This window comes from Alosa alosa, chromosome 4 (assembly GCF_017589495.1).
Source record: "Alosa alosa isolate M-15738 ecotype Scorff River chromosome 4, AALO_Geno_1.1, whole genome shotgun sequence".
In the NCBI taxonomy this organism is placed as follows: Eukaryota; Metazoa; Chordata; class Actinopteri; order Clupeiformes; family Clupeidae; genus Alosa; species Alosa alosa.
Genome location: NC_063192.1, coordinates 10115500 through 10133604, shown reverse-complemented (window position 1 = coordinate 10133604; position 18105 = coordinate 10115500). Strand labels below are relative to the sequence as shown.

Below are 18105 nucleotides of genomic sequence, written 5' to 3'. Positions count from 1 at the left end.
TCACACATGCGGGGAGCTGCCTGTTATTTTTAAACCTTTGCAGAGCAAAACGTCAATGGAGTTTTCCATCTGCTTTTTTTCAGTGCACAGAAATGTTCTTTCTGACCTTTACTTTCAGAAGTTCAGAGCATTCAATAAAAATTGCCACCAACGTGATTTGAATATCAGCTGGCCCATCTGTTGTTGGGGCCTTGCCGTTCAATATAGACTACCCGGAAAAGTGTTTATACTTTGTCATTAGTAATGAGGTTTTTTTGCATAGATCCATGCATCATATTTGTGACCTTTGTAAAAGTAGATTTGACTCTGTAAAGAAAGGTGGGTAAACTGTTATCTGGAGTCTGGCTTTTCCTAACCCTTTTTTGCGTTTCCTTTTTTTTTTTTTTCTGAAGTCGTTGTTGACAGACTTTTCCAGCAGTTCGCAGAGATAGCAGGACTCAGACAAACACAGTGGATGGGCCTGAAAGGGTCTCACTGCCGAGGAGTGCGAGGACTAGTCTGTTTCACCACAGTTACACTGGCATCATTTCTCCTCTCTGACTGTCAGTCTATCTTTCTGTATCTGCCCCTCACACCCCCCCCCCCCCCTCAACACACACACTAACACACACACTAACACACACACTAACACACACACTAACACACACTAACACACACGGTGGCTGGCTCAGTGGCTCCTGCGCTCCGATTGGCGTGTCATTCTCTCCCCGTTGCTCAACCAGAGGACTCGCTCCCTCTCGAAAGGTCGCCCCGCGTGGAAAAGATGTCATAATTAGCAGGCCCTTTAAAGGTGTACCTTTTAAAGATTAAAAACAGCCTGTGCAGAGTCCAAACCCAGGCTAAGAGGAAGCGCCTAATTGCATCAGAATCCCATTCCATTTCCCAGGCTTTGGTGTCAGGGCGCTATCAGAGCTGAAAGCGTCTGCAGGGCCACCACTCCCCACCATAGGATCAACCAGGAAAGCTGCTAATTAATATAGAGCTTAATTTTTCTTACCCTTTTTACTCTGTACAGCCCCCTCCCCACCACAACCTCAGCTCTAACCCTCCTACATTACCTGGTTCCACATGTGCCAAACTATTGTTTGGGCGAAATTTGAGAGGCAACGTAACACAATTTTCCCCATGTCTATTAGCCTTTTATTATATCAGTGGTGCTTCTCCATAAATGTACAGGGCAATTTGAAATGAATTGATTCACACCGAGACTAGATCCTAGACTTGCTAATGATTTCCTTTTAGCTTCCTCCATTGATGCCGACCCCCTTCAGCCCCCCCCTCTCTCCCGCCTGCTGGTTCTCCCCTTCTATCTTTCTCTCAGAAAGAGCGGTCATTATCACTAACAAATGCACAACCTTACCTTTTGTGCCACTGAAGGTTTGATGTGATGGAGCTCAGTAATATGAACTATGATAAAGCTGTGCTGAAGTGGTGCTCCTAACTAGGAGATACTAATGAAGCTACTAACTAGAAGGCCTCATTTGAAGTAGTTTTACCTTTCCAACATAGTGTAGTTATGACCCCAAATCTTTTGATCTTTTTTAATGCTGTTAAACAGTATACTTTTTTTTTGCCAAAATCTGTTATTGTAACCCTCAGGCCTGAGTTGGCATGAAAATGTGTTTAAAATGCCAGAGTTGCTGTTGTCTTCTTGGGTTGTGGTACACCCCAAAACTGCTGTAGTTTGATCATCATCACTATGTGTGTGCGGACACAATGGTTTTCCTAAACGGGTGAGATCTGTGGCTGGTAATCATGGTGTTTTGATTATTTTCAAAGTTTTATAAAACAAATGAATGAAGAGACCCAAGGGCACAATGAAATGATCTGGCATCACATCTTTGGTGACTTTATCCCCCCTACCACCTCCCGGAGAGGTCAAGCCCTCTCAGCTGATCTGCCACTTTTCTGTAGGACACACTTTGTCTTGAGCAGCCTTGAGTCTTGAGTGGAGAAATGAATACTCCCCAGTTGGCTCCAGTTGGCCCTGGTTGACCCCAAAAGCAGAGTCAGCTCCGGAAGTCTTCTCTTTCATATGTGGCGGTTCTATGGCAGGGTTTCTAAGCAAAACGTCCCTTTTATCTTTTATGGCTGAACATTTATTTTACAGCGCATATATTCGTACAGTCAAACATCACATGCCCTCGCCAGAGAGAGGAAATCTCTAACTGGAAACACACTTCTGTAGTGAGTCTTCAAGAGGATGTGACTAACAGGACTTCTCTGAAGCAAGCTGCGAGTACGCTGTAGCGTACATTTTTGTCATTTCATTTTGTTCTTTGCTGGTAGATGTTTCGAAAGACTACTAATTCTACCATGAATAAATGTAACACCACCATGACCAAGGTTCAAAGAGTGAAGTGCTGAATTTTATATTCAGTGTGTAACCTAATAACCTGCATGGGACATCTGCTGCTGCTTACTAGCACGGTTGCCTCCTCCATGAAGTCAGACATAGTGGGGCAGATCGAATTCGATGCGTTAATGAGTCACCCCAGCCCTAATTTTGGTGCAGAACTTCTAGGACGAGTGTCAGGAGAAGTGCACCGCCCGATTCAAATCTGATAATGGCACTACAGGACTCCTAAGATCCTGTCTGGTCATCAACTCGCCTGTCTCCAGGCACGATGGGTAATGTTTGTCTCTTCCTATGATTGAGTTTTCGCCACTTTTTCGGTTACACCTGACACTTTAACAGTCATCTTATTTGTAAAGATTATCGGTTAGGACCCGGGAGCACTTTCAGTGCATTAGAAATTTTAGCCTTACAAGAAACATTAGAAAATAATGGTTGATTAACAAAGAGGTATTTACTGGTATTCAGCAAGGCAACATACACCAACCTCTTTAATTTAAGTTGATATTTTGCCTGTCAAACCAAATGTGCCTTGTACTGACATATAGTGATGCAGCCCTCTCCTTTAAAAGCTCCACTGTGCGCTACCTTATGCTACAAGGGGTTGATCTATAAGTCAATAACTGGATAAGACTAAAATCTGGGCAATGTGGTTATAATTGATTGAGATGTCTGGGTGGAACTTGGGGAAAGCAGGCTATGTCATCTGCAAAGAAAAGCACTTTTGTGCTCCCTGAAGATCAGAGACAACCCTGAAAAATAAATGGACACTGCTCCATCTGTCTAGGATTTAATGTTTTGTAGAAGTGTTTTTAATACTTGATAGCTCTCGAGTATTTATTGCCTTTTTAATCTTTTTTTTTTTCTCCCAAATTTCTGGCTGGTTATTTATCATATTCTATTGAGTGATTTAAAATGCTGATTATTTAATAGTAGTCCTTTTTATAGCTTCAATACACAAACCAAACTGGTCTTTATCACATTACTGAATCTTGACGGTGATCGTTTAAGAGATCCCAACCATCTAAACATGCATTTGAATAGCAAGAAACAAACCCAACCATCTCAATGCAAGTTCTGTATGTTTATATATTTGTGCTTCTTGTATGGTTCTCATTGAGTACTGTTTTCCATTACTCTTATCAGAATGAATCCACATGCTTGAAGCTCCCTTAAAGCGTCATCATTCTTTTTGAAACAGATAGTGGATAGTCTGCTGTTTTTTTACTGTAACTGACTCTCCTCAAACATCCGCCAGCAAAACTGGTGGGGTGGGGGGTTCGCCAGGCAAGCGCTCTCATCTGCTTGTCACAATGAAGGTTCCGGGTGACTGGGCTTAATGTGCCTTCAGCATATAGAGATCCAGGAATTTCCACACCCCTTGTGTAACCCTTATGCACTTCAAAGGTCACCGTAATGTCATGGTGACACCCGAACGCAGTGGCCTCAGATGTATTGAGTGTTTTGTGTTGCGTGCCAGCCTGTGTGTGTGTTGGTTTGATATTCATTAAGGGGAGGACCATATCAGGCATATGAATTGAATGATTTTAATAAGGTTAACACATGGTTATGTCTGTTTTGGCTTTGCCATGTGACAGATTTTTTTTTTGCAGACTGCAGTAAACTTTTGATCCCCTCCAATGCATTCTGCAAAAGCCTTCGGAAATCCTCCTTCTCTTCCTTAAACTGATGGGTATATCTTTATCATAGATTTTGATGGCAAAACCATGTCCCCTAACCCACTTTGTCTTGATTTGCTGCTGAAGAATTATATGGCCCTTCAGCCCCCTTCACTCTGTCTCTCTATTATATATTCCCCTCAGCCGATTTTCAAAATGCAATTCTTTTGGATTGAAACAGGTCCTTAGTATATGCAATGCATTACCCAAAATGAATTACCAGAGACAGTGCGCTCAATCACTTTCTTTCTTGCTTTCTCTCTTTCTTTCTTTATGTCTTTCTTTTTTGAGGGGGGGCCTCGGTTAAAGAAAAGAACAGTAATCAAAACCTTTCAACCTATTAGAGGGATGACTTTTACAATTGAATCACGGGAACCACAGGTGCGATAACGACGCATCTTAGTGCCAGAAGGGCCTGAGTGTGCGTTTTCTTTCCCCCTCCCGGCCTGCCAGATGTTATTTCATGTTTATCTCAATTTTAAAAGCACCACTTCAAGACCCCCTCCCCTGTTAGTCCCTCTTCAAACTCCACTTTTAATGGTGTTCGAGGTTGGGGGGGGTTTTTCTTTTTCTTTTTGCCCCCTCCCTTCTTAATTCGTAGAAAAGAGTGTTCTAAGTGGCAAATTAAGGTGGACCTCGAAGGAAAACATGGCCGAATCGATGAACGCCAGGCACTAACAACTACACGTGTTCTGACCATATTTAATTTCCTGCTGCATTATTACTTAGTCATTACGTAGCACGAGACCCAGTGATTTGATCATAATGCATTTTCGTCCTTAAGACTGGCTGGCCTGTTTTTTTTTTTTTTTCTTTCCAGGCAGGTATTCTGCAGCTATTAGATCCAGACGGCCACGTCTGCATTAAGTATGGATTTTCACCCGCGCTCACTTAAGATTTGGAGTTTGTCTTAAAGAGGATAATGGCAAATTAAACTCCATCCTCCATTTGTTCAGCAAACCTTGATGGGCTAATTTTATAACTGCTGATTCGCACATTTACCAGATTTATCTCTAAAGTGGCTAGGTGGTCGGCTCTCTTCCTATTCGATGCACTGAAGGAACTTTTTCACTGGACTCGAAGCAATCAAATCAGCTAATGTACTTGTGTTTTATAAGAGAGAGTGTGGCTTATTTTATGACATGTGAGACAGACGTTCACATTAATTGCTTCTGAGTGCAGTGTGTGGATACGTTTTGGGGAAAAGTAAGTTAAATAGCCTTGTGTTTCTCTGTCTTCCACTCTTCCACAGATTGCAACAGCAGTTAAATTTCTGCAGAACCAGAAAGTTCGTCAGAGTCCCTTGGCCACCCGAAAAGCATTCTTGAAGAAGAAAGGTGAGATTCAATGTTGCAATATTTGATGGTGTTAGACAAATGGCAGTTTGTTGTGGGATTTTATCTCTGAGGCTTGATCATTGTGTGGAGCTCACCCCACCCCTAGTGTGCTTGTGAATTGACAAAATACAGGCTGTTTTCACAGTGCGCCTCTTTCAGCACGCCACTCTTCTGCAAACTCCTCTTTCATCGTTCCCACTCTTTGAGCCACGCGGCTTCATCTTTTTTCATGTATAATCCAACGGCCTCACACACACACACCCTCACACCCTTACACCCTCTGTGGCACAACTTTTGTTTTGAGAGAGACATATAGGCAACATCAACAGATTCGCCTTAAATGTTAATCTGATGAGGTCATTTGCCTGCAGAGGTCAAAGGTCGAGCCCCTGGTTGTGTGCCCTGGGGGGTCAGGTACAGGTCGATTTGGCCGCAGAGAGAGCCTGATCCCTGCCCCGATGGATAAATGACCCACTAGTTGGGACGCTTCCTTGGCAAACAGAAAATTAATATTGACAAACCTTGCTTGCACTTTCACTGGAACTGTCAATTATGGTACCTCCCAGCATTTTAAGGCTTTTACTTAATTTAGCTGTTATCATAAATATAGCAGGGCGTGCTGTGGAGAGTTAGGCTGTATCGACCAGATGACTCCTTTGCTGTGATCATAAATATTTTGTCTTAAAATATCTGTGCGCCAGGCTGTCAGTGGCTGCGGTTTATAAATAGTGAACCACATCTAACCGGAAAATTGTCCAGTTATTTCAGATGAGTAAATATATTTCATGCCCCATCTTTACCATGGCAAGTCTTTTTCCATTCGGGGCTGCAAGGGTCAGATATTTAACATTGGCTTCCATCAAAATGCAAATTTCCATGCTTTTGCAAACCACGCCACTCTAATCATTTGTTATGATTAGACTATTTGTAATCCATTAAGTCCAATGAGCTTCTTTTCAAAGAGCGAAGTCCTCCAGTTTCCAAATTGGCCTCCTTCTCCATGCTCAGGTCGACATGGATCTGGGTGTCATCTCGGTGTGGGGGATGTTTGTGTTAAACTCGCTTTATATCCAGCTCGGGCCTCTCATGTACTTCTACTCTCTCACAAACACACAGACACACACAGACACACTTTTGTATATAAGAATCATATTTTCTCTTCTTTTTCCCTGATCCTTTGCTGTAACAGTTGTATACGACTGGGACTAATTAATTGCAAAAAGCTCGGGGACTTGGGCCTCGGGCATTGCGGCAGTGGCATTGTGAAAAGTGAGCCTAAAAGCTGCATGATCAGTGGAGGAAACCAGAGATGAAATCTATAGTTGCCGGCTGCTATCATTCACGTGAGTGGTGTATTATGACTCCCCATATCTTTTGAAATTTTCCCCCCTGATCTGCGTCTCTCATTAGCTGCAATTCTTGCTTTATTTATAATTCAGAGCTGCGTTTGCCCATGTTGAATATGTAATAGGTTTACATGAAACGATGGTCTTTAGGTTTCCTGTAGCCTAAGTGTTTTCCGTTAACGTTGTATTACGTTACAAACATTATCAGGTTATATGTATGTTAAAAAACAAAAGGATGCCTGAAAAATCGTTCTAAAATGTTTTCCTCCGAGGGCTCTATTAGCACATTAAATATTTATATGCCAGCATGCTGCCACATTTTAATAGGTCAATTTCCCCAGTCAAGTGGGTTCAAAAGCAGCATATGGGTGCATCTGTACAAACTGAGGCCAGGGAAAGAGACATAACAAACAGAAACAGGACAAAGGTGTGTCTCTCTAGACTGGTGCCTGCTTGACAGTCCTCAAATGTTTGAATTGAATGTTTACCTTATTATTTCCATCAGTGGGATGTGATCATGCTGGTATTAGACGGATGCACTGTGACGTCTAGATGACAGTATTTTATGCAGGTAATGCCACTGGTTAAGTCACTATATATGCCAAGTAAAGTGCTGAAAGTGATCACAACATAATGTAAATGTCTAGGATTTTGATAATTTCAGTGGTGGTTCATTTTATATTCTACCCTTCTTACTAAGAGCGTGTCTGAAATTGTTTTTCTTGGTTGCTAGCAGTGCAATTTGGTCTGCAGCAATAAAATCCACAGACACTTATTTCTGGCGACTTCATCGGGATCTGACAGCTTTTATTGTGAGATTAGAGAGAAATGCATCACAGTTTCATTTTAAAAACTCACTTAGATCTGAATATATGGCCGGGACAGCCATGATTGAGAAGCGCTGTGCACCCAGGACCATCAAAACAATGTCACCCCTGGGGCATTAGAGGAGCGTCAATAGATCTATACGTTTTGAAGGGTGAGGCACATTCTATTGCCATTCCAATTTGGTGTTGTGAGCAGTGGTGTTTTTGTAATTTATTTTTTATATATATGGACATTTGGAGATCTTCGAATGAGGGCACACTTTCCGGGTCACTAGCCTTTTAATTACCGAACCTTGTAACCGTGAGGTTATTGATACAACTGCGAGCTGATCGCTGTTTACAGCTGCCGGGGGCTGGGGGAAATTCATTTCAGCTCTTGAAATATCATTTGATTACTTCTTTCCATGCCGTCAGTAATTCTGGAAGATGGAGCTTTCCATCCATCGCGCTGCTGACTTTCATGTGACATTCACACTTCTCTGGCCATTTCAGTGAACTACGCCTGATAGCAGAGAAACACTGCCAAGAAAGGCACATGGTCAAGTCTTTAGAAGCAAAATTTGTCTGTGTGGTGTTTTTAAGCTTAGGCTATATATTTTTAAACTTCTATCATAATGCACTTTTCAATTTACTTAAAACCCTTTTGGAGTAAAAAACAAAAAAAAACACCAACGTTAAAAGTAAGTCATAGAGGGCATGCCAGTGCTTTGAGAAGAGCAGTGTGTTCTGTTCTCATGCCAGCCAGGCAATAGCAGTGACTCAGTGTCTTGGTCGTGGTCAGAGGCACTGAGCACGCATGTGGGGGGTTGGTGAGGGTGGGTGGGTGGGTGGGGTTGGTGTGCTGTGCTGATGATCTTGTGCCCCAGACAGCTTTGAATAGCCCGGCTGTGCTGTAGGGTGAACGGCCCCATACATTTGCATGTTCTGTGAAAATAGCCTTGTGTCAGCAGAAGGCCACAGCTACAAGAGCCTCACCTTGAACAATGTAATTATGTCACTGTGTTATATCACTTTGTATCACAGCTCGGGCAATTTGAAGGGTAGGCGGGAAACTAATCTTCTAGGCAAAGTGCTGACTAATCTTGAACCAATTTCACTTTATTAAATCTTGTGTAATTTTTTTCTCTTAACCAGCGTCAGGCAAACAGTCTATCTAAGCCTCTTCCGGCATGTTTTCCTTGCATATGTTCGAATGAGTTAATGTCATTTATTTTAAGTTAGAATTTAGTTTCAGTTTTGGAGTGGTCCATCATATGCCTTAAATACAGTACCAAGAAACGACAGCTTGATGATTATGAGGGTGACCTTTAATTTTCCCTGTTTATGACTAATACCCATTAATTAAGTTAAGGGTTAGACCAAGGTCACTGTAATCAAAATGAAGTACAAAATGAACCACAGAACTGATTCTGTCTTGTTCATGCATATTCCTCTTGCTGCATAAAGGATTTAAAAGAATAAAGTTTTACATTGCCACAAGAAGTTACTAAAGCTGGGGAGAGCATATGATTTTCAAAAGCCAGTCTTGCTTCATTCAACATTAAATCTGGATCTGTTAGGCTGATGTCATGTCTTTTAACTGAACCATGCTATAAATTATGTATTTACAAATGTCTCTGACCATTACAGGCGATGGGGAGGATGTTTCTGGTTTTGTTTTGTTTGTGCTCTTTCAGCATATGCTTCTGCATAATGGAACATTTTCCTGAAAGCTACACATGCCCCCACAGTTGTACGAGTTGTGTCATTTTTCTCTTTATAAAGCCACTGCTCTCAGCTTTCAGCATTGTGACCCCCGGAGCACCCTTGCAATCACACCCCAAAGCAGTCACAACGACCAACCCCCTCCGCCCGACCACCACCACCCATAACACCCCCTCACCACCCCCCTTCACAGAGTCACTGGCCCAAATATACTGTCCATCTTAATTTCTAATTCGCTGTAATGTCATATTTATGTAAATATTTCCTGATTTTACTCCGCTTTAACCGCCAGAAATGTCAAAGCTCACATAAAATAAAACAATACCATCTCCTGGTGGAGAGGAATTTAAATTGGATTCCTCCGATAGCCGGAGAAGAAGCTGGGGTGGGGGGTGTTGTCCGTGTATTTGTGTGTGTGCGTGTGTGTGTGTGTGTTTGTGAATGTGGGGTGTGGGAAGTAGCTGATGATGAGGAAAATGGGTTGCACTTTGATTACATGTTGCCGATTCCTTACACAATAATCTCTCCTGCAGATATTATTATTATTTACACGCACTATTCTGCTCCAATCTGCTGTGCAGGATGCCTCTCCTGTCCGTTTTGTCCTACGCCGCTTCCTTCAAGGGGATGCGTGATTGGTTTCGATACGCACGCGCCAAATATGTGCTAATGTTATGTAAACGGATAATTTCACACCATGAATTGACAATTACCTTTTTTCCTCTGCCTTTCCGCACACTTTGCCGTTTGCATTGCTTTGATTAGGAGACCGTCCTGCTGTCACTGTGAAATGATGTCTCAAAACAAGAACTTTCATTTGCGGCGTCTCGTGCGCAAGTACATGTTTTGCATGCAGCTGGCATCGCATGTGACCTGGGTGTAGGTTGCATTCATTGTTATCCGTGGATCATCATCGGTTAACTATATATTCGGGAAGCCGTTTCATTTCACATTACAACTTCAGACTACACAGAAAAATACACACATCTGGTCTCGTTTCTCAGGTAGTAGATAAGTGCTGCTTCAGCCCTCTAGCTGTAAGAAAGGAACAGAAGCTGATTTTGGGCCTGAGCCCCAAATCTGATATTGTTGACCCGTATGTTGACCCGTATGTGGGCTTGGCCCTCATGACCCGTCCAGTCGTGACCCTCCTCTGTGCGGTGCTCAGTGGTGATGGAAGGCCATCGGGGACCGAGAGGTTCTGTCGGTCGAACACCACACTCATGGTATGTAGGTAAGGGTATGGTTCATCATCCCTGATATTAATGGGCTGATGTTTGCAAGGGAGGTTATTTGACTCACCTCTCGGACAAAAATGGCAATGACCAAGGCCTGCGCAGAAGGTGAAGGGATTGATGTGGTTATAAATTACTCCACGGCGCCACCTAGCCCCGGCTCTCTGCCCACTTTGTCATCAACGGGAAGGCGATAAAGCAGGGAAATGAGAGCAGAGTCCGCTTTTTTTAATACATAAATGAATAAGCTATGAGAGTGGTCATTATTTAGGGCAAGCAATTGTGCGGCGGCCCCCACACCTTTCCCGGGGACACAATCCTGACATGCAAAATCTCACCATGTGAACGCCTGCATGAGAAACGGGCCAAAGTTGCATTTCAGCCGCACCATAACCCAATGACCTCCATCTATTTATGACCCCTGACATTATTATTATATTATATTCCCCCCCTCAACCTATGATTTCATATTCAAAATGTAAGTAATTTTCACTCAAGGACAACTTAATAATTCAGTCCTTGTAGGACAGTAAAACAGCATTCACCTTTTAGCACCCAAAATATTTTAGTAAGCAATTTTATAATTGGTTGTTCGTGCTTGTTCTTAACCCATAAAGTTCAGAAGTGCCAGAATTGGAGAAATGCTGTTTTTATGGCTGACCGTGTCGCCTCCTTGCCTTATAGGGCGGGGGGAGAAATGGAGGGAAGTAAAAGAGGGGAAAAAAGAAAACAGCGGAGAAGAAGGTCTTCGAAAATAGAGCTGTAAATAACGGGAGGAGCAATGGGTTTTCCTTTAAATAAATACCGATCAGGTTTATGTTGAAAGACAATAGAAAACGTAGCCCAGATATGCAGTTTACAGTATTTATAGCTGTAATATCGAGGTGCCACCACCGTAATTTCATGCCCCAATGAGAATGGCAAGGTCAAAGCAAATGCTTGGGCTGAGCATCTGCTAATACGGTGACTCATAAACAGGCTGTGTGCGTGTATCAGGTGCACCAAATAATGCAGTATAATGAAATACAGAATAGCTTTCCATTATTGTTCTTCTTTTTTTACAGTGTCGTCATTAGGTTTAATTTATGTCTGAAGCTGGAAGGGGTGTGTGTGTGGGGGGTCATCCTTAAGCGGGTCGATCTGAAATGGGGGTCTGAAGGGTCACTCCACAGGTTTGGGAAACCGTAATAAATTTCAGGGTTTTCTTTCACGATGGCCGTTTTTTCCTTTAATATGTAAAACTTGGGGTTCACCTCGTGGTCTTTGTTGTTTCCAAACGCATCTCAAAAGGGCCTTTCATTTTCGACACCCTGTTGTCTTAATAAAGAGATCAGAGCAAAAGAAATGGATGAGTGAGCTTAAATTTGACAAGACAAAAACCCCTTTTTTATAATGAATCTGCATGCATCAAATTTGTTTCATCTGCAGCAAAAGCCTTTGGTAGCTGTACACAGCATACATCCAAATACACAACGTGTGCACACATTTTCTTTGTTAATGCACTTCAAGAAAACAAGGTTTAGAAAAAAAAGAAAGGGGAAAAAAAAATCAGCATCTCACATTGCAAGGTGAAAGTAGGAAATGTGACATTCCCAGGGGTATGTTTGCTATATGGTAAGAGTGGAGGAGCATCCATGTCTCACTCAATACTCTGCCACCACCAAGTCTACTGTGGTCAGATGAATGGATGGGTCCAGGGACACGTTATTGCTTATTGGACAACGAGTGCAGACCGACTGCGCCAGCTCAGCACTCGGACTCGCCTGGTTCCTGGCACCCTTGACTGCCATGCAAGACAGGCTGGCCAATATTTGCCCTAAATTATTCAACAATTTTCATGGCCATCTTGGTCCCCGAGGGGCCTCCAGGTTGGTGTGCAGCCGTAAAACGGATTTTTTTCTTTTCTTTTTTTCTTCCCCTCTTATAAAAAGACCCTCCTTGTGGCTTTGACCTTAACCTCAGGATTTTCTGCCAGAGTGATAAAAGTGACTAAATGCTCATTTTAATGAAAATGGTGGCGGTGTATAAATTACATTAACGCCCTTGTGCCGGAGAGCCGAGACACAGCTGAACAGGGAATGACCCCCAACCCCGGCCTCCTCAGCCACCACCTTTCCAGAAACACATGCTCTCCCATCTTCACTGCACTCGTTTTAACCCTTGTTTAACCAAGCAAGCGCCTTGTTCCGTCATCATTATCACCAGCGTCGGCATGTGGTGGAGTTCAACAGTTTGCGTCCCCGAGGACGCGTGCTGATCCGGAAACTCGGTTGTGACGTGCTTCAGGTGTCTGTCTCGTCAGGCTGCAGGCTCAGCCCTCCAATCCCCCCTCTCCCTCCCCCGGGCCGCCTCCGGCCTGCCCACACTCATGGGCATCCGCGCCTACTCGGTGTCTGATGGGTTTATTTCAACCGGCAGGTGGAGGTGTGTGTGTTTGTGTGTGTGTGTGTGTGAGAGAGAGAGGGGGAGAGAGAGAGGAGAAACGTCTGTCTTGTCTTTTTTTCCCCCCCTTCCTTTCTTCTAAACATCTCAATCGGAGCAAATCCTCTCTGCCTTTTTCTCCCCTCCTGCCTCCCGCGCTGCAGCGGAGCTTGAGAGCTGCCGGAATTGAATGGGCCGAAAGCCCTTGGGAGCGGCTGTAGTAAACAGCTCTTTCAGCGGGGCCCTGACAGAGGAGAAATGCAGCATGAAGAGGGAAAGCCCACTCAGTTAGGTGCGGAACTAAATAAATAAAGACTGAAGTGACAGACCCCCAGCGCTCGCTGGACAAACAGAAGGTCAGGGCAGCAGAATGGATGCCCCCTTGATGTGATGTGTCTTGAACTAGGTTATACTGAGTAAAAAAAAAAAGCGGAATTGAAGCCAGCTCCCTCCTAAATAGCTTGGCGAATGTACTTAATTAATGTGTTGCTTTCTATCTGAAGTTCCCACTCAGGGTAGATTTTCTTGCCAGGAGTGCCGAAATAGAGCAGTAATAGGGTTTGTTTCCATCACCCATGGATATTACTTGTTTACTTACTGATGCCAAATAACGGCGAAAAAGACACCAGTGACTGAGCGTGGCATTGGAAACATAAAGCCCTGTCTTCACACAAAAGGAAATGTTAATATTAGATCCCTCCCCGTTCTCTCATGTTCCAGCAGGGAGCTTCTGAGCAATTTAATCATCCCTAAAATCATTATAAAAAAGATCTGAAGATTAAATTATATTGGCATTTGCAAAATTATGTAATACATTTACATTACAATGAAGAAATTAAAATAATGCATTTTCTCTGGCTAGGGTGTATGAGTGCTCCACCTGGGAAATATAGTGTTGGAGGTGGACTGCCTCAGTTCTCCCAGCCTGGCCCCATGGAGCAGAGGGCTCGGTACTGACAGCCCTGTGCCTTACCAGGAAGTGTCCTCCTTGGATGTCCATGGACAGCTTTTGTGTTTTACCAACAGAAATGTTGTAAAAGTGCTGGTGTTATCTGATGGTGTTTTGTTTTCTTGTTTTTGTCTCTCTGTGCAGGTCTGACAGATGAGGAAGTGGAGCAGGCCATCCAGCGCGCGGGCGTCACGGACGAGCCGCAGGCCTTGGCCCCCACCCCCCTGGTGCCCCCCCACCTCATACACCCCTCCCAGCTGGCCCCTATACCACACAGTGAGTGCCCTTCTGCTCAACTCTACATGCATTGTAACCACTAACCCCTGCACCCCCCACTCCCCACGCACACAGTGATTTACTGTGACCGTGGTGAGAGACCAAAGGAGCTGGCCTCCACCAAAGTGCCCCTAATGCTTTGGAACGGGTCATTTTTGCGAGCTCCATGAATGGAAGTATGCAAGTGTGCCGATTGAGTTTAGCCCAAGAACAGACTAAACAGTCTAACCCCTGGTTATAATTGATTGCTCCAGTCTACTCCGCAGTCCTCTCGATTCATCGCCATATTTACAATAAATGCATACAGTAAGTCTCTCCCTGCCACTTCCTAAAGCTGTGGTTATTGTAACATAGTAACGCATAGCTCCGGCACTTGCAAAGGCCTGTAATTAATTCCGATCCGACTCTATGACAATGTGGGCCATGTGATATCCTGACCACTCCATCACGCTGATCTGCCGCAATCCCGTCTCTCTCTCCCTCTCTCGCCCTCCCTCCCTCCCTCTCGAGGCCACCCAGGAAAGGGCCTGGCCGACCAGTATCTTTATTACCACGGCGGGTTATGAGCCGGCCGGCCGCCGCTACTACCGCCTGATTTACCAATGCAGAATGCAGAAAGTCCGCATAATGCTTAACCCGGATGACAATGATTCCAGATGTATTCCACCCTCATTTATTACTGCACCGTCCTTGACTCCCGGCATCTCATGTTTTGTAATGAAAGTGATGTTGATGGGATGGCCATGTAGTTAGGCTCCAGCCGGACTATAGTGGGGGGTTTTATATCAAAACGGCTATAAGAGAAGTGCATAATGAGGTGAGTGCCGCGAGTCTTGTACGGGGGTCAGGCTGAGAAGAGGGGGCCACCTCTCCGTGATGTCCTTGTTACGGGGACGATACGCGGGGACCCGCATCCATCTCTGTCGGAGTAATGGATACTCTGATCTCTATTTTCAACCCGCGGAAGGACAGTAAGGCCTCTTCTGAACCCAATAAATTTGAGAGGAGATTGGAAAAACGGGGGGAATGGACTGCTCTAGCCTCACACCGTAAGTGACCAAATAAAAAGCAGTCCCAGAGAGTGGGCGAAATGGGAAGTGGGAGAGAGGGTTGTAGGAGGGAGGGGTGGCGTTGAACTCAGATGGGCTTTGCTAGGCTGGGTCTGGGGTTGGGGTTGGCCTCCTAGAGTCCAGAGGAATGGCCATCCTCGTCAAGGACTCGAACCCCCACCCCACCCCACCCCACCCCCACCGACGCCTTCCCTCCAAGGCCACTTCAGCAGCAGTGGTAGCAGCTTGTCAACCAGCCATGGATCTGGAAACATTGGCACATCTCAGCTCTAAACTTGCATTAGACCTTAAAGCCGATCATCGTCTTAAACCCTCTTTAGGTCCTGCAGCTTATCCTGGCATTAAGCAGGTGTTATTTTATACAGGTCTGTTTACCTTCCAGCCTGGTGTGTGTTTAAGTAATAAAATTGCAGCAAAGCCCACAGTAAAGGCCCAATTCAGTCGAATGTCCTGTGAATTTTGTTAGTCCTCAACCTTCGCATGCCACAGCTCATCCTGTGTTGTACCTGCTCTGCCAAAAACCCGAGGGACAGCTTGAAACGTTCATGAAATGCACTTGTTTACTGTCTGGGCTGGAATGACAGAATCTGATGAGTAACTTGGCATTGGAGTATTTGGGATTTCTTGCCTGAATGTGCTGTGGAAGTGCAAGTGCCCCGAGGCAAGGAACATCACCTGGCCTAACCTCGAATGACGTACAGCAAAGGGAATGACTTCAGAATTGTATTTACACGTCAAATCGCATGAGTGTCATCAAAAATTTAATCAGCTGCTAAATCGACCGTGGTGACTTGTTTTTTCCTCAAAGCATCAGGAACACGATTTGCCTTCATGAAAGAAATTACAAAAACAAATCGAAGAGTCAATTTGGCCAAAGTGTACTTGCTCCATTATTAAGAAGGTTATGTTTTTCGTTGTGGTTTGTTTGTCTGAAGTGGATCCAAATCATGGGGTGGATCCACAAATTATTTCTCTTTCTTTAACTTTCGGAGGTCTGAACTGACTGAATGCCCTTCTAGTTTTGGAGTATAGGGAAACCATACATGTTATTGCTAAATTTCTCACCATTTGTCAAATAATGCATATTGTGTAACTGATGTCTTTGAAATAGGACATGACTGGTGTCTCTGGAATCTTTAATTAGCATTTAATAAGGTTCTTATAGTCAGGAACTAGGTGGGTGTTTATGCACAATTTTTTTCAGTCAAGCAGGATATAGCCTTTGACTTTATTTAGCATCATTCACACTTTGTTTCACTGCAATTATTTTGTTTTGCTTGATTCATGGTATGCACAGGTGTTAGGACCTGCTTTGTATCTCGTGTGAGTCCTGACAGACTTGCTTGTCTCTTAAGCAAATGTCTGCTGTCATTTCTTGTCAGTTTATGCTGCGGGAGTTGCTTACTTTTTTATATCGAGGGCAGGTTTGGTTGTTTTCTTTTTTCTCTCTCTCTCTTTTTTGCTGGGTAAACCTTCTGTAGAGACTGAGAAAGGGTGAGAGCAGAGGGGGATGTGAGAAGGGTTTGATGTGGTTTGCATTTCCTGGTGTGTACTACGCTGCTAGTGACTTTGCTAAAGTGCAGGCAATCCTCATGACAAGAACCCTCTCCAACTGAACTTTCATTAACACTCGCTAGTGACATCATTGCTAAATGAGTGCGAGAAAAGGGATATTTATATAAGAAAAGAAATGGGAGTTTTTTTTCGGAGGGGGATTTCCACTGACTAAACTCCCCATGTTGACTCACAGACTCTCAGCCTCCTCATGTAACGTATACAGCAGGTGCAGGTGTAGCCCAAGCCTTGGCTCATACTGTTCATCAAATAGGCATTCTTTTCCTTGCTCTGCTAACAGCATTTTGTGTCTGAATGCAAAACCTGTCATGATTCATTCAACATCTACAGTATGACTTATAAACTCAGCTGTTTTGTCAGTTTTGATGAGAAACCATTTATTTGTTTGTTTTGAAAACCAAACTCAAATTAATTCCTCTTGGCATTCTCGGAGGATGATTACGGTCTTGCTCAGTATGGTTTAAAACACAGCTTACTCTATAACATCACAAGCAAAATAAATGTAGCATTTGCATTTTTCAATTACTCTCAACACCCCCTCCCCAGCCCCACCCCAGCCCCACCCCACCTGCATTTACATTTGCTTCTAGCTGGCGGCGGTTTTAATAACTGCTGCAAGTATGACAACTTGCTTGAGTTGTTGTCATCCTTAAGAAAGAGTAATATGTGGCGTTGTGTGCTCATCTGTTGTTGTTTGTGTCCGTGTCCTCCTACAGGTGCTCCAGGGTACAGATGGAGAGACTACGGCGCTCTGGCCATCATCATGGCTGGCATGGCCTTTGGCTTTCATCACCTCTACCGGGTAGGTCACCCCCCCACTCATTCATCAATGTCTCCTAGGTCCACGCAAGAGATTGTAACAAGGGAACAGGCTTGTCAGTTTTCAGCAGCTGTGCTCAGTAGCCTGTTGAGTGTGTGCTTAACACCACTATAGTTTAGTAGTGTGCTAAGTCTTTGTCCCCCTCGGGGAAAATTCTTTTTCCGTTGTTGTTAGCCTGTATGGTTGTTTGAGTAGGTAATTGGCTGTTTAGCCCAAAATGTGCAGTGAAGATCACCCCCATCTTTAGTTGCTAAGGCTAGTCTGGTGTGCGTCATGGACATGACCTCATCCCAACCTAAGTCCTTTTCCTCAACAACCCCCTGATCTTTACTTTTTTTCCTGCCTTTCTCACCCCCCTCCCCCATTTTTGGAACAAAAAAGATGAAAAAAAAAAAGGAAAGCGGCTCGGTCAGTGCCTCGGCACATGTCCCTTTGATGTGTATGTGTGTGTAGGATGTATTTGTGCTGGGCTGTGCGTTTGTTCGGCCCGAAGGCGGTGGTGAGCTGAGC

General features: G+C 44.1%; 1 protein-coding gene across 2 annotated transcripts in view; it reads left to right on the top strand.

The window, feature by feature from the left end:
- pex14 (peroxisomal biogenesis factor 14) overlaps nucleotides 1-18105 on the top strand; it is a 59770-nt gene that overhangs the window by 23191 nt on the left and 18474 nt on the right. For both annotated transcript variants that reach the window (XM_048241697.1, XM_048241696.1), the window contains exons 3-5: nucleotides 5288-5372; nucleotides 13999-14130; nucleotides 17492-17577. In XM_048241697.1, the coding sequence (XP_048097654.1) occupies nucleotides 5288-5372; nucleotides 13999-14130; nucleotides 17492-17577 (303 nt within the window). The remainder of the gene's footprint in view (nucleotides 1-5287; nucleotides 5373-13998; nucleotides 14131-17491; nucleotides 17578-18105) is intronic.